Source organism: Cyrtonyx montezumae, unplaced genomic scaffold (assembly GCF_038088225.1).
Source record: "Cyrtonyx montezumae isolate F1298 unplaced genomic scaffold, pur_monq_1.0 scaffold_3, whole genome shotgun sequence".
Classification (NCBI taxonomy): Eukaryota; Metazoa; Chordata; class Aves; order Galliformes; family Odontophoridae; genus Cyrtonyx; species Cyrtonyx montezumae.
In genome coordinates, this window is record NW_027072034.1 from 60,602,445 (window position 1) to 60,618,876 (window position 16,432).

General features: G+C 44.2%; 2 protein-coding genes across 5 annotated transcripts in view; one reads left to right on the forward strand and one right to left on the reverse strand.

Moving 5' to 3' along the window:
- Positions 1–16,432, reverse strand: part of BACH1 (BTB domain and CNC homolog 1) — a 506,041-nt gene that overhangs the window by 60,016 nt on the left and 429,593 nt on the right. The window lies entirely within an intron of this gene.
- The window catches only part of TIAM1 (TIAM Rac1 associated GEF 1), a 126,690-nt gene that overhangs the window by 42,783 nt on the left and 67,475 nt on the right, over positions 1–16,432 (forward strand). For all 4 annotated transcript variants that reach the window (XM_065741791.1, XM_065741790.1, XM_065741793.1 and 1 more), the window contains exon 2: positions 2,717–3,696. In XM_065741791.1, the coding sequence (XP_065597863.1) occupies positions 2,728–3,696 (969 nt within the window). In that variant the 5' untranslated portion in view covers positions 2,717–2,727. The remainder of the gene's footprint in view (positions 1–2,716; positions 3,697–16,432) is intronic.

Genomic DNA, 16,432 nt, shown 5'->3' on the forward strand with positions numbered 1-16,432 from the left:
ATTCAGCTCATTACCCCAGCAAAATTAAACTTAAAAAATAGTCTTTTTTTATTTCATCTGAGTTTAATTTTTTCCGTTTTAGTGAACTTGACTGCGTGATCCTATAAACACCTGAACTTGTTGGGGTTGACTGGTGGAAATGCAGAGTGGGACATGCATACTTGCCTGTCTGCAGCTGGGGAAGATGGAGGGACTGGGGTAAGGCTTCAGAAGTTGTCCTCCCTGGGTGCAGGAGTGGGCTCTGGGCTAATCACCTGGATAGATAGCTGTCTGCAGGATTTGCAAACGCATCCTCACCTAGAGCGCCAATACATAGAATTAAAAAGGGACAGCTATTTACTTTGAAGTCTGGCACTTCTCACAGGTATCTAGCAGATACTTCTCATTGTGTGAAATTGCTCAGTAAACATTCCTGTAGCTGTCTGTGGAGGAAAGATTTCACTCCTTCCAGGAGAGCCTTTTCTGACTGGGGATGCAGCCTGGGCTGCTGATTCTTTTTGGTTTGGTGTCATTTTGCCTGTTGTTCATGGATGCTATGTCGAGGTTGTGGCACAGTGCTGCTTTCTGCACAGTGTTTTCATCAGCAAGTGTGTCTGGCTTGGCAGTGCACTAGGGACGGTCCTGCACTTCTTCAACTCCATACTGGAAGGTAAAGAGCCTCTTGTTTAATCTTTTATGGTTTCAAGAGAACTTTTAGAACTGCTGTTTCTCCTTAAATAGATGCTGAACTGATGGTTTCATTGCTAGAGATGGGGGAAAAATGACTGCATGCTCTCATGTACTTTGCAGCCAGTGGAAATCCTGTCAAATGAAAGTACGGTTAGTTAGAATTTCAGAATCAAAGCAGCTAAAAGCATTACCCCAAGAGAATTTCTTTTGCAAGAGGAGTGTTGAGGTCTAGCTTTAGGCATCAGTGTGGAAAACAAAATACAGGTTTTGTGCTCTAAAGTGCTTCAAAAGTAGCCAGCTGACATTCGTTTTTCAGTCCAGTCCATATCAAAGGTCTGTAGCTTCTAAGGAATAATAAACCCTGCCCGGGGTTTTATAATGCTGTCATTTTTTATTTATTTTTTTTTAGATTAAAACCTACTCTCTGTTCAGCACATTTATTTTTCTAAACGATGCATGATAACCAAGTCTCATGACAGTCATTTTGGGTTCAGCCATTAAATTCAGTAGATGCAGGGTATTTCCTGGTATGGTTTACTTGGCACGTGAATATATTTACTTTAGATACGGAAATGTCCAGATATTTCTGGAGGTGCCTGCTGCTCTTGCACTGAGCAGGCTTTTAGCCTCAGATGCGACCTACCTAGCTGGGCAGAAGTATTCAGTTGTGTTGTCCTGTTTTCAGAAATGTTACTGTAGAAGTTCAGTTCCACCCTGTGTCTCCAGAGCAGCCTGTGGCAGAACTGCTGTGCCCACGTGTTATGCAGTCAATTCATCGCTTTCCGTGTACTTTATGTAGGGTTAATTCAGTTCTGTGCAATTGCAGTACTGTGTATTTAGATAGTGAGGGTGCACACATGAACACATTCTGCCTGTGAACATTTGGCTCAATACCCATTTGGCACATCCTGTTAAAAGGGGAAGAAACTGCCCAGAGACATTAAAACCTACAGAACATTTTATAGTCAAGACAGAGTTCTTTTTTTTCAACCTAGATTAATAGAAGTACCTTAAAATGAAGAAGCGTTGTCTTGGAATTTTTGTTAAAGTTTAATGAACTATTTATCTAAATATAATTGTCTTATATGTAATTCAGGATCCCTCCTATTCAATTTTGAGTGGACGCATACTTTAGCATTTACTTTTCTTGCTCTTCATCGTGCACTTTGGTCAGAAGGAGCCAATACTACTAAAAAAATATTTCTGACATTTGTTGAGTGAGATCACAGATCTCAGAGTGTTTTCAAAGGCTGAATCCAGATCATGACTCCCATCTGCTAGATAGGAAATGCATTTCAGGGAGGGGCACACACAACTTAATAATGGTTGAGGCTGGATATGGAGAAGGGGACAGAAACCCGGTCCCTACATTCCAGCTAGATTTTCTCTTCACTAGATCAAAGCTCTTAGATCTAGCTATCTGCTTCAGAGTGGGAAGGAAAGGTTATTTTTGTAGTCTGAGTCACTCATGATAATATATTTTTCATAATAAAGCTTTCTTGTGTGGGGATCTTTGTACCTGATTAATGTTGCTCTGTTTTTTGTTCCAGAAATCAAACCTATCATTAGCTTGCTAACGAACAGTTGAATTTGTACTTTGCTATTTGGTGCTTCAACTTGTGGTTCCTAGCAAAAAGAAAGTGAAATCTCAAATAAAGATGTTTGCCCTTCTGCTTTTTGGTATCACGTTGCATGCAGATAAACAATCTTGCCTATCTGCTTGTTGATTTTTTGAGTTTATACTGTTGGCTAGAATTGTGAAGGATTAGCGTGTTCATGGCTGAGATTACAAGCATACTTTCTGATAAACTGGATTCAGTCCAAACCAGTCTTCAAGGTTCGATCCTTCCCTCTTCTGCATTCATTGTTCACCGTGACATAGCAGTGATCTGCCTTTTTTCTTTGTATTGGTTTATCTGATTTGTAAGTGTAAGCTGCAAGTAGAGTTACTAGCTCCCTTCATTGGCTGTTGAACTGTTGAATGACTGAACCCACTGTTACAGCAAGCCTTCCTGACTTTAATGGTCCCTGATCTTTCCCCTTGCAGACTGTGAAGCCATGGGAAACGCGGAAAGCCAAAGCGTAGAGCATGCCTTCTACGGAGACAAGCACGCCAGCCTCGGCCGCAAGCACACGTCACGCTCACTTCGCCTCTCCAATAAAGCTTCTCGCCGAACCCGCCACGCTTCTTCTGGCAAAATTATCCACAGGAACTCAGAGGTGAGCACCCGCTCCAGCAGCACCCCCAGCATCCCCCAGTCTCTGGCAGAGAACGGTCTGGAGCCCTTCACCCAGGAGGCCAACCTCGAGGACTTTGGGAGCCCAATCTGGGTGGACCGTGTGGACATGGGCTTGCGGCCTGTCTCCTACCACACTGACTCGTCCGTTACGCCCAGCATGGACAGCAGCACCGTGCTCACCGCAGCCTCTGTCCAGAGCATGCCTGACTCAGAGGAGAGCCGGCTCTATGGAGAGGAACCGCCGTTCCTGGCTGAGGGCGATGGAAGGCTGTGCCGGTATGCGGCAAACGGGACGAGGTTTGTGGAGACAGCCAGCTTCAAGAAGAAGCGCTCCAAATCGGCCGACATCTGGCGTGAGGATAGCCTGGAGTTTTCGCTTTCTGACCTCAGCCAGGAGCATTTGACAAGCAATGAGGAAATCCTGGGCTTGGCCGAAGAGAAGGATGTTGAGACGGCCCGAGGAACAGAGGCCGAGTGCAGCCCCCAGCAGCTGGTTGCCTGCCAGCGTGCTAACTCCATGAGCGACTTGTACTCCCCCAAAGCCCCAAGTGCTACGATAAATGGGGGCCCACGCAATGCCTTCGGAGGGTACTGCCGGAATTTAGTGTCTGACATCCCAGACATTGGCAGCCATAAGATGGCAGCTGGTGCTGCCGAGGATGCGCCCTCCTACAGTAACTACAACACGCTGCCCTGCAGGAAGTCCCATTGCCTTTCAGAAGGAGCCACCAACCCACAGATGAGCCATAGTAACAGCATGCAGGGCAGGAGAGCGAAAACTACTCAGGTAAGGCCATCTTGTTCTCTGTAAAGGGGAAGAATGAGGCATCTGCCAAATTATTTGTGTAGATAAAGGTATTCCAGGTTCTTCCAGGCTCTGTGTTTGTTCAACACCTCCGTTCCAGGAGGCAGCAACAGGGGATTGTGTTCAGGTGAGATCTGAAACAAACAGTCTCAGGAGGTAGCTTCATCACATCAGTGCAGGGTTCCCTCTCTTCAGCTCTATTTGGGCCTTTTCCACCCTATGCAATCTCTGGAGAAGATTGCCAGTAAAGATTTTCCTGTGTATTTCACAGAGCTGACGGTGCCTTTTTCTTTCAAGGTAGCTGCCAAAACTGATCACTCTGCCCGGGAGCTCACACGCATTGCTTCTCCCCTCTCTGCCCTCCCTGCCCCCTCTCCCTCTCCTGCGTGCATGCACACATGCGCTCCTCATGGTTGAAAGCAAAGGAGAAATCTGTGAGCGTTTCCCCTCCTCTTCATCATAAATGCTTGCTGGGATGAAATTTCACTCTTTATAATTAATGCTGTTCACATCTTTGCAAAGATCACCCAGAAACGGTGGGCTCCCCTTGGAGGAGACTGCTGATGCCACGAGCTGCTTTGCTCATCCGCTGCAGACTGAAGAATGACTGGGAGTGTGTGGAGAAGATGCTGCTTCTAGCCTGGGAGGACGTCATACCTATCATCCATTAACAGGCAGCAAGGAGCCAAGAGGAGCTTCTCTATCTGCCTCCCCTCCTGCCCTCCAGACAGCATTCCTGTGACCTTTGCTTTGACGGCTGCTGTTGGGTCTGGGTTGTGTTTCATCCTCCTTTTCTTGGCTGTGTTCTGCCTGGTTGAGTTACACAGTGCTGTCTTGCACTGCAAACAGCAATTCTGCTTACATTAAGGGGCAGACTGCTCTTAGAGAAAGGGCTTACAAATCCTGACACCTGTACAACTCACGTGTGGCAAACACGTTGTAGGAATGCCGCGCTTGTTTTAACTTCATTTGGTTTGCTTGCTGGACCTTCTCAGAGCAGTGCTCCAGCTGCCTTGTGGAAGAGGCTCTCTGGCATTTTTCAGTGTCAACTATTTTCTAGCTGTGGGCATCTGCTCAGAAAAATGGCTGAGGGGCATAGACAAAGCAGTCTGACTGCACAGGTCAGAGTTGTGCGCTAGATTGCACGCTTCAGTGGTTCCTCTGATTTTATTGCATGTTCTTGTACAGATGCTGTGCGGCATACGCACCGCACCGCGTGACCCAGAAAAAGAAAAAGCAGCACGTTGCAGAAAAGCATCAGGGTTGGAGGCCAGCAAGCTTGTGTCCTGCTGCCGGGCTGAGCTTTCGCCAGGATACTAATGTTAAAGATACAAAGCTTGACAGTGTGAGTAAGGTGGCAGGGGAAGAAGGGGGAAGGCGAGAGGAGCCCCCCCCGCAGCTGGAGGAAGGACGTCGGCTGGCACCAACTTGTGAGAGCTGATGGGAAGGGGTTGCTGAGTGACTTACCGGCTGTGCTTGATCTGCGGAGATACGGTGCTTCTAAATATAAAGATGACATGCTAAAACAGATGCTGCAGCGTCCCACAACAGCAGCTTTGTACTTCCAAATCAGCTCTTTATTTTTGGAGGTATTTTTGCACTGTGGGTGCAGAAGCCCTTTGGTGTAGACAGTGTAGAATAAAAAGCAAGAGGAGAACAACAACAAAAGCAAGATGTTATTTGAAAGCCCTGAACGTAGCAGCTTTCATGAAGATTGTTAGGTGCACTGCTGCCCGCAGCCCTTTTTCAAGTGTATTTAAGAAAAAGGGAACAGTGAAAAGTGGTGAAAAGTGTTGAAAAAAAAAGTGAAAAAAAAAAAGTGAAAGTGGTGAAAGTGGTGAAAAGTGAAGCATTTATTTTTCTGCTGGGTGTCTATCCTGCTATTAAGAAAATTCCTCTGAGGCACTTAGTGAAAGTCATAAATTCGCGAACCATGTTCAGCTATCCCCAAGGAAATGGCTTTAGGTGCATCTCTTGAGCCTGGAGACAGACAGTGGCTCTGAGGAGACTTGGCACTGATCATTACCACAAGTAAAATCAACAAAATTAAAGCTTTGGAAAGGTCAGTATTCCTCTCAAGCCTTTAATCCTAGCAGCATACAGCAAATAGATCGTACTTGTCAGTAGTGATGTCATGTTAGACCAAATATACCTTAGCAAGTATGGGGCAATGACTGTCATTATGTGCTTGATGTGTTTGAGTGAAAAGGAAGTCCAAATTTGCACATAAAATAAAAGGATGGGTTCCCTGGTAAAGCTCATTAGGTGGTTTTGGATAGGGTGAGGGGAAGGAAGCTACCAACCTGTCCTTACACCGTGTCCCCAATCCAAAAACATCTCAGCACTTCACTCATATGACACCACTGGGGTGAAGCAGTGTGATGCTTACCCCAGTGCTGAGGTGGAAGCTGAGACATAGATCCGATGGCCTTACTGCTTTGCTGTTATTACGCTCCTTGGCACCGTGTTGGCCTGTGCCTGCTGGTAATGAGCATTATTTGGGGAATTTTGTTTCCCTCTGCCTTTCTCAGGCTTTCAACGCTTTTTCAATGGGCTTCACATCCTTAATGATCCCCTTATCAGTATCTTTCAATTTTTATGGCGTGCTGACCAGTGCTGCTGGAAAACAAGCTTGATTGTACCACAGAACGGAGGTGCTGGAATCACTGCTCTACAGGTTTTGATGTAATGCCTTATCCATTGGTTTTCTGGAAGTAGATGGTTTACATTAAAGGTAAAGAAAAAAAAAAAAGAAAATCTCTTCCTTCCAAATTTAAACCTTAAATTGAACTGTGGGAGTCACTTTTCACTAATTGAGAGGGAAAGCCTTTTAATACTGGAGAGACAATTACATTCAAAATATGCTAGCGATTAATATTCACAGTGTGGCTTTGGGGCTCCCACGCAGCACTTCTGTTTTTTGTAACATTTTAACATTAAGGGTTTAGATCTGCTGAAGCGAGGCTTCCCGTAGAGCTCTGCTGGGATCCCAGTTTGGCTTTTGGAGCTGATGTGATGTAGGTGGAAAAAGCTTAATTGGCTGACATTTTCACCCATTTTTTCTTGAAGAGATACAGCCTCCTGTTGGATACAGCTTGTTCTGGCTGGAGTTGTGAGATCCCCAGGATCCTACAGCTGATCTGTATGGGATGCTGGGATCCTGAATTTCTGTGAAATGGCTCTGCTGCGTCCTGCTCACAGCTAAACATCTGCATGCTGGAGATTCCCTCCTCCTTTAGGAGGATGTTCACAGGGAAATGTAACCTCATACTCCCCTGCTGTTAAGAGCCTTAATTAGAGTCTCACAGAAGAATTATGGAAAGAAAGCCTCGAGGTATTGCTTTGTGCCACTTTCATGCCCATCTTGTGTTCCCCTCTGAACTGTTTCTGACTGCTCTTTTCCCTCCGTCACTGAACAGGGGTTGCATAGGGTATGAACTTCTTCTAGCATTTCCAACTCTGCTAGGAGGACAGTTGGCTGAAGGCATCTTACATGTGCAGAAGATGTTCTGATCCTATGATAAAGGTTACTTGCTAGGCCATGGCACTGGCAGCATGGGCAGCTGATGGCTCAGCCCCATGGGTTTCATTCCTCCCTGTTTGGTTTTCATGATGGTCAAGGTGATGATGGCAGTTGCCACCAAAGCCTGAGACCTCCATGGGCTTTCAGCACTGGAGCTTGTTTTGTAGTTAAAACGCTAGGAGTAGATGCTATGGGTGTATTGTCTTTATTTGTTTTATGAGCTGCATGATATGTCTCCTGCATGCACCATGATCCAAACATACATCACAGAATCGTGGACTTGTAGCAGTTGGAAGGGACCTCCAGAGATCATCGAGTCCAGCCCCCCTGCCAAAGCAGCTCCCTAGCCCAGGTTGCACAGGTGGGCGTCCAGACATGCCAAGCCATTTCTTTTTGTTGGACCACTTATGCATTAAAAACATTGGCCTCTGTCCTCTCTGTTGGCTTGTTCATCTGAGCTTTATGGCGCAGCTTGTGATTTCTTTCAGAAAGCTCAGTTAGCATTACAGTGGTGAAGTCCAGGTTTGTTACATAACTTTTGAGAAGGACCTGCAAGATGGTCTTCAACTCTGTAGGGAAAGCAAATGTTTTTTACAGCATCCTCAGTCCAGCGTTTGTTGTGAACTGAACAGAGGGCTGGGGAACAAACTTCCTCTCTGACTTGGAAGATGGGAGTGCTTCAGTGCCAGTACCAGACTATGTCCTTGGCGCATTAAATCCCCTCTTGTAAAGATTTTTGTATTTATTGCTATTTTTAGGCCTCTTTAGGTAGCCTGAAGGAATTTGGGATTTCAAGTCTTAAAAAAAAAATACTGTATAGAAAGTTTTGCAGAATATCCAGGGGATAAAACTGAAAGTTTCAGTGGAAATTAGATCAGGATATACACAGAAGTCAGTCTAAAAATAATTCAGAGTATCTTTCCAGCTGATATTATTTTTTTACCATCTCAGGGAATTTTATAACAGGTTATAGTATTTCATTACGTTCTGCAGAATGGCTAAACTCCAGAGAGCTGATATTTTTCTGCTTAAGTTGTGTAAAATTTCTTCACAAATGGTTTTGTGATATAGAATATTTAGCCTCAAAATGTAGGACCACACTGGGTCAAGCTCCCTCCATCCCAATATCTTCTTCCCCAGATCCTCAGTGCTCAGGAAAAAAAAGAAGGAAACTGGGAGAGTACAGAGTGAACTTTCCTTGAGGGCATTCTCCCTGATCCCAGAAAACTAGCAATCTGAGGCTTCCTGAGTGAGGAATGCATCCAAAACTGTCAGATTGACCTGTCCCCCATGAGTTCCCTTTTTTGAAATCATTTTCTGCTTTTGGCTTTCCCTGCATCCTGTTCACTCTCTACATAACATTTCTGACCTTAGAGCCTCCTGTTACAGCCCTCCTTGGTCATCACTTTTCCGAATGGAATATCTCCAGCAGTTGAAGCTCTGCTCGTATTAAAGTAATTTTTTATGCTTCCATCTGGATTTTGGAAAACATAGCTGTTTGCAACATAAATACGATTCTTAATCAAATTGACCCAAATAATTTTATATTAGTCATTTGACTGCACATGGAGTCAAAGACAGACAGTCTGTGGTGAAGTTGTGTATCATTAAATTGTAATTAATGACACAGAGTTTAATAAGTGCCTAAAAGTAAGATGCTTCTGTTGTTTTTTTTCTGTCAGTACGTGCATCCTAGTGTTTCCAGTCCCTGTTTGTGCAGTCCTTTGGTGCCTTCCAGGCTGACGTTGTTCCAGAGGTCTGAGGTACAGCCTGAGCCACAACCCAGATCTCAGAACAGCAGAGGTCCTTGAACTGGATGGTTGAGCTGGGGTAACACATTGGGCTGACTCCCACCATAGCATACTGCTCTGACAAACCACCCCAATAGAAAACAGCATCTCTTTTCTCAGCTGCTAACTACAGGGCACCAACTTAAAGAAAGTGGTGGGATTAGGGCTCTGGGGAAAGGAGTAACCATTGCTTTTGATAGAAGCCTAACTTTATGCCAGCATAGGCAGCCTGTGAATCCACATTGCTGGTCCTGCTGATTCCCTGTGCAGGGCATGCAACAGTCAGTGTTGAAGATCTCAGTGCCTCTGGATGACCAGACTCATTTGGCTCGATCAAATAGGCTTTCTGTAGCCTGGCGAACTGGAAGCAGCTTCAGCTTGAGCCTGGAGCTTGAACAGGTCTGACTTCAGACCTGACCTGCCACTTCCAGATAGATGACTTTAGCACAGATATCGCCTGTGCAGGGTATTTTAACACAAAGAGCAGGCATTCACTCCCTTTAGAGCACGCAACTTTGCCCCAGTATTGTCAAGGAAAGGAGCATGTGAAAATGAGTGTTTTGGTCTCTGTTGGCAAATATTTTGATATTCTTTCAAAGATTTTAATTTGTTTTTCTTTCTTGGCTCTTGGTCTGAAGCCAATGGAAAGCAAATTAGCAGTCCTGATACCTGATCTAGCTCCATTCAGTCTTTTTTTTTTTTTTAAACAGTGGGACTTTGTCATTTAAACATTTGAAGAGCTTACAGCACTGGCTGTAATTGTATTCTCTGTAAAGCTATATATACTGCACATTTTTAGTTTCAAGTACTTTTCCACTTAAAAATCACGGTCAGGTTGCCCCAGCTGCCTGTTTGTTGGACTGTTCTTACTTGGATGGACCCTTTCCAGTGAAGTTCTTCTTAGCAGCATTTCCTTTCAGAGTGCTTCAGCACGTGATCCTATCAGTAGTCATCATCCCAGGTGGCAGACATTTCCCTGCTCTCTCAAGTTACGTGGTTGTTCAGGTGGACACCTCCCAGACGATACGTTTCGATTTCAAGCTGCTATTCTAGCAGCTTTCTCTCTTTCCCACTACTACTCGCTCCACTGCATTTTACAGGAAGAATTGCCTCTTCTTGGCACCAAGTGAACAAAAAGTAACCTAACCCTGTATTTTACTTCGAGGATTTTGGCTAGGCATGTTGCCATTTATTTAACTTGAGCACAGTTAGGCTGCTTGCATTAGTTTATGGTTAGCTCAGTCCCTCTAGAAACTTTCTTCACATGGGTGGTCCACTGGGATAAAAGCAAGGTAAGTTTTGGGGGGGTCCTCAGCCTATCGTTTGGGAACAGAGGGATTAAATGATGTGGTGTTCAAGGGCTGTGAGACTTCCTCCCACTTATGGGTGATGGAAAGTGGGCTTCCACCCCAAACACATGCAGGTGTCAGAGGCTGTATTGAAAGGTTTTGCATGCTAGGACCACACTGTGAGAGGCTTTGCTGTATTATGGGTTGATTCTTATTCATGGCATTATGTGCTTTATAATAGTCAGTGCTAAAGCCAGGCAAAAGTTGTTTTGCTCATGTCCCATGGTAGTGCTTTATGCTGTTTCCTGCTAAGGGGTCTGTTGTCCTTTAACTGCATTATCTCACAAGCTTGGATTTCTCTTATGTTATTAAAAAGTAAAACTGAAACATCCCCTCTGTTCTCCTTTCCCAGTACTTCAGATTTTAGGGAAGTGAAACTCAACTCACTGTCCAAATTGAAGTTTGCAGACTGGTGCCATAGTGTTTTCCTGAGTCTGTAAAGAGCTCTGCAGGATACCATTGCAGCTTCACGATAAACATTAATTTTCAACATTTGCTGTCTCACAGCTGACACTCACAGATGTACTTCCATGACTGTTCCTATATCTCTATAGACTTAAGGCATCTAAGTCAGCTAAGAAAACGTAGGCTCGCAGGGGGAAAGCATAGTGGTCTACAGTGATGATCTTTCTATAAGGGCCCACATATTGACTGGAAAATATATATGGGGTCTGTGAACCAAGAATGTTTTCAACTTCTGTGTTGGAGGCACCAAGCTGACGTGATAGCCTAACATGGAGGGTAGCCTTGTGTAAAACTGAGGTGATCTTCATGTATATCAGAGCCAGAGTACTTGTACATTTTTAGTAAATTTGCTTTCAGAGAACCGTGCTCAAAACCTGCTTGTTTATTATTATTAAAGCAGCTACTCCAAGCTGCTTAAATAACATACGTAATGTTTAATATCAGTACTATTTTTAATTTTGACCCTTTCAGACATCTGAAGAACTACTGTGTGACTGCTCAGAGATGAATGCACAGATGTGCCTGGAACTAATTTTTTTTTCTACGTATCAGATCTTTATGGAATTCCCAGAGGTAACAAACTCTGTATCCCAGCCTGGTATCCACATACAGATTACAGTTGGCTTATAGCTGTCTCACTGGACTTGGTAACCCTCCTTGAAGTGTAGATGAGACCCAACCAGTCCAATAGAAAACCTCCTTTGCTCATGGTGATTTGTGGCTCTGTTTATTTCTCCAAAGCCTGCTGGCAATCCAATACCTCCTGGCTAGTTCTCATGTAACATTGCCCTGTTGTACACAAGCCTGTAGTTACCTTCAAAACCTTCTTTAATATCAAGTCCCAGCATTCATTTGAGAGGCTTTGTTGTTACTGTGATAGCTGGTCTTCTCCGAGGTGTTATTGTAATCTGTCTGAGTTTACGGTGAGAGGACATGATGGAGTGTGTTTCTAACAGAGTTCAGAATTGTATTCCTCCAGACAGAATGAGCTTTGGAGTTGTTTTCTTTGTTTCTCTGTTGCAACTTTGAACCCATTTCTCCCACTCAGCTTTCAATTGAAATGTATGATTTAATTTATCTTCTCAGTCTTTTCAAGACAGATAAGTCTTCTAATGTATTTATTACTGGATGTTCCAGTAGCTCTGGAGAACTGAATTCATTTTGATTTGGAGCACATTGTACCTTAACAGAACTCCTTAACCAGCAAATGATGGTAGAGTTAACACTGAAGAGAAAGCCAAAACAGTGTCAAGACAACCTTTTTCTACATAGAAGCTTCAAAGAGACACCAGACACATAAAAGCATGCAAACCATCAGGTTGCTTACCCATTCTATTTTAAACATATTCTGTGGTGGTGCTTGCATAACTAGCAACCAGACGGGTTATGTACGATTTCAGGATGTTGCTGAATGTCAACGCCTTATTGCTCTGTTGCTCAACAGAACAGGGAACAGAATATCTGTGTCATCCTGGAGGGAGCCCCTTCCAAGGAAAAAAACAGGCAGTCACTTTTTACCAACCAGTACTTTCAATCTAATGGTTAATTTAGAAGAAAGCATTATCCACATAAGGAACTCTATATTAGAGGTGTCAGAGGTTTCCAATTAAATGAGTCCGATGTGCTTAAAGTGTCCATGAATTACTGCTGCCAGTTAAGCAAGATAAAGTGATTCAGCAAGCCATTTTGATAGTGTATGTAACAGTGCTACTGCTGGGGAGTTTTGTAAGTGCCTACTTGCTGTAAGCACTCTGCATGTGTCCAGTCATGAACCAGAAAGTTGGAAAAGGCTGCACCCAGCCAATGGTCTCTGGCTAGCAGAGGCCAGTACCAAATGGCTTCAAAGAGATGACAAAGATTCTTGGAACCTGCCCCAAAACCTTTTGTCTGATCTTTGCTAGATGAAGACACATTTTTTTTTTCTAAAGCAGTTTTCTTGTATATCTTCTAAATCTGTCAATAATTTTTTAACAAATGTGGCCATAGTGGACATGTGGAGATGCTTATTGCATGAGTATTCAGAAGTAGGTTGCTGATATTTTCACTAATACTTTACTCGATCTCCGCATTTTATTTGGGCTGTGATAATTCCACTTCATTACACTTGAATGCTATTAAGGCTGTTTTAGCTCTTCTGGCACGTGGCCTTCTTCCTGGGCCTCATTTCATTGTTGTTATTAACAATGACAGCATTCAGTCTGTCTCTGGTTTTTAATTCTGTGGTGCATCGCTCTGACATGGAGCATTCCACCTTTCCCCTCTCTTCCCCCTGATTACTCTGCTGAACTTCTTCTCACAGTCTTAGGACATTCACAACCATTGTGATAGCCAAGTCAGCGTAAGAAATGGTACCTCTGCTCCATCATCTTCAGCCACTGCAGTTATCCAGGATACTGGTGGAAGCTGCTCTCACTGACTCCCCATTTAGGCACTTGCATAGGGCAGCACAGATCCTGCTTAGTTCTCTCCTTCAGCCAGGGGTCATCCTGCTACTTTCTCCCTGCTTTCCACAGTGCAATCTTATATCAAAGGGACAAAGCCCCCTGTTTATTCGGTTTGTCATCTTGGACTAAGACCTGTTCTGTTTGCAAAACTGGAGGAATTGCTATTCCCACGACTTCCCTGATCTCTCTGTCTCAGAGGAAATACACTTTCTTTGCTGCATATTTTCTACTTTGTGTGACCAATTTAATGATTTCCACCTCCCCCTTGCTTTGCCCTCTTGTCCTCTCAGGCCCAGAGATTGGTGAACAGCAGGGGGAAGGCTAAGTGGGGCCGCACAGATTTTAGTTGCAGTCTTTCATTTGGTTCCTGTGATAGTCTCTCTGGGCAAAAATGTACCTCTGTGTGGAGACAGCTGTTTGCCAGGATGAAAATACAAAACACAAGGTCTCTGCTGAGGTGCAAAATACTGGGTTCAGTGTCCCGAATCTTAGACAAAGTGGAAGAAAACCTTTGTTTTTCTAAGTAAGGAAATAAAACAGAGCCCCTTGATAATAATAATCGGAAATCCAGAGTAATTTAGTGGTAACTGCTTTTATTCTGTGCATGAAGTCCAAACTCCAGGCTTCAGAAATGTGCTTTCTGTCATCTTCAGCTGTCTCCCAGCTCCTGTGATATGCCTGGCACATGCCGGTCTGCATCCTGATGGAGAGCAGCAGAAAACCTGGGCAGGAGCCAGGGAGCTGAGTAATGAGGGCTGAGCTGTGTCTGTAGTTAACTGTCAGCCTCAAGAAGCTTTACCTGAAACTGCTGTCAGGGAGTGAAACATCTGTTTCATTAGCAAGCCTCTGTGGCACATCCCATCGTGGACATGGAGCAGTAGTAAGTCATCCTCAGAGGAGACGTGGCCATTGCCTGCGGGGCTCTTTGAGAAGCTGAGCAAGAAATGTGAGCAATTTTTACATAGGTCTCATTGGCTTACACAAAGCTCACTTCACATCTGAGTACTTCAAAGGCTGAACCCCAAAGCTGGGACCTGTGTCCCCATCAGTCTCGTAGGTGGGAGCCGTGCTGCTGATGGTGCAAGCTGGGATGCTGTGTTGGAGGCATCCTCATTTGAAAGTTTATGGCAGTAATTCTATGCCCCCAGTGATGCTCTAATCAAACCCTGCTACGGTTTGCTGCTAGTCTTGGGAATATTCCCCATTCACCCTCAGCACATTTCTGTAGCGGCACAATACTGAACCTCTGTGCTTTCTGCGGAACCCTTAATTGAATGCCCTTCACTGTGCAGATTATAGCGCTGTGAGACGGCCACAGCAGATGCAATCTGATTCTTGAGAGCTTTTCATACCCTCTGATGAGAACTAGCTGACATTACAGCAGGAACTCAGAAGTCAAAGACCTGTGTAATGAATGCTCTTAACCCTACTAACCCGTAGACCAATCATCTCATACAGCAGACTTCCTAAAGCGCTAATCTCCGTGAATGCTACATTTCATAATTCATGAGCATGAACAATATTAACGGGCTGTAAGTTTTGAACCATTCTGACCTTTGTGTCCCCAGACCCTCCTCCCACCAAAACGCTTGAATCAGTTGTTTAGAAATGTTTGATACGGGGTGTTTCAGAGAGGAAAAGGGAGTGCAGCAAGCACAGGAAGGTTAGGGGCAAGACTGAAGCGTTAGACTAAAAATACCTTTTGACCCACCCGGCACTGTGGTACTGTATAAAGACTTCTGCAATATTTGCTGGAATTTAAGCTCATGAGCATATGTAGCATTCACTCTAGCTTTTCCATCCTCACCTTTTTTTTTTTTAATTTAATAAGCAATAGGCTGTTATCCCCTTATGTCAGTTACTGAGGACAGTTCCCATTTATGGGTAGGGAAACTGAGGCGAATGACACCGTGTCTCATCAAGGGTACACAGAAAGACTGCGTCATGCTGGGCACGAGGAATTTTGAGAGCCTGCATTGCAGCACTCTGCTTAAGCACCTCTGGGCATACTTCTGGTTTTGAAAGAATTATCTGTATCTGCTAAGGAACACCAACAAAGTTTTGTTGCATTGGTCGGCAGTATAACAAATCTCATCTCCTTCAGGTTGGTTTAAGTAAGTCACTATTTTTTTAAACCAAGGTTTCAGTAGGTGAAATTTTAAAAAAAACTCTGTACTTTTTAAACACGTGGATAAAATAATTTCAGGACTGACTGCATATTTCCTAAGTCATTTACTAAAACAAAAACCTGAAAAACCTTGAATCATCTTCATGGCCACAGTTGCATAATGTTCCCTGCAAAATGCAAATTTGTTTATGCTACACAAGTGACACACTTTTTCCCTTAAAAAAAAAAAAATTACAGAGGAAGAAGGCCCCAGAAAGGAAGTACAAAACACAGTCATTTAATTTGACTGACTACTGCAGTAAGTATGAGGGGTCTGGTTCAGTTCTTTGTCGCCCTGTTACACTGAGTTAGCTGTGTTGGCAGAAGGGCAGTGCCTCAGGTGTACGGATGAGGTGCCAGTCCTGGCTCCCTGATGCGTGGGGTCTCATATGGAGTGTTGTCATCAGAAGTTGCACCATCCAGCTTTTCGCGATGGAGTGCAAAGATTCACTCGTGGCAGGCTTTTTAAACAGTGATTTCTGAGCAGCACCCATTTCCCTCTGCAAGTGTCCCTCATTTGCAGCACTGAAATAAATGGGAGGATAAGTGGATTCCAAAAAAACAAGTGTATTGGAACAGCAGGGGAAAATGTCTGGTTGTGAAAACTGCTCCATACAGGCAGATGACTGCACTTACGGGAAGCCCTGCTCTAATCATTCACATGCAGTGGGAGCAGAGGAATATTGGCCTGTCCAGAACAGCTTGTCTGTCACTATGTGTTGCATTAAATTACCATACTGACTAGGGTAACTGTGCTCATTGAGTGGGGAAGGAAGTGGTTATTCTTCCAGCTGGACTCCAGGTCTCCCAGGAGAAACAGTGTTTATAAAGAATGAGCCCATCCGTTACAAATTAATGCCTTATAAGTTAGTCAAATTCAGAAACACCCTTCCCCTCCCCCTGAAGTTTCTTCATCCAGCACTTGCTCCACAGGAGAAAGAGTTCAGGCAGAGCGTGGTGGAGTTTCTGCAGAGTTGCTT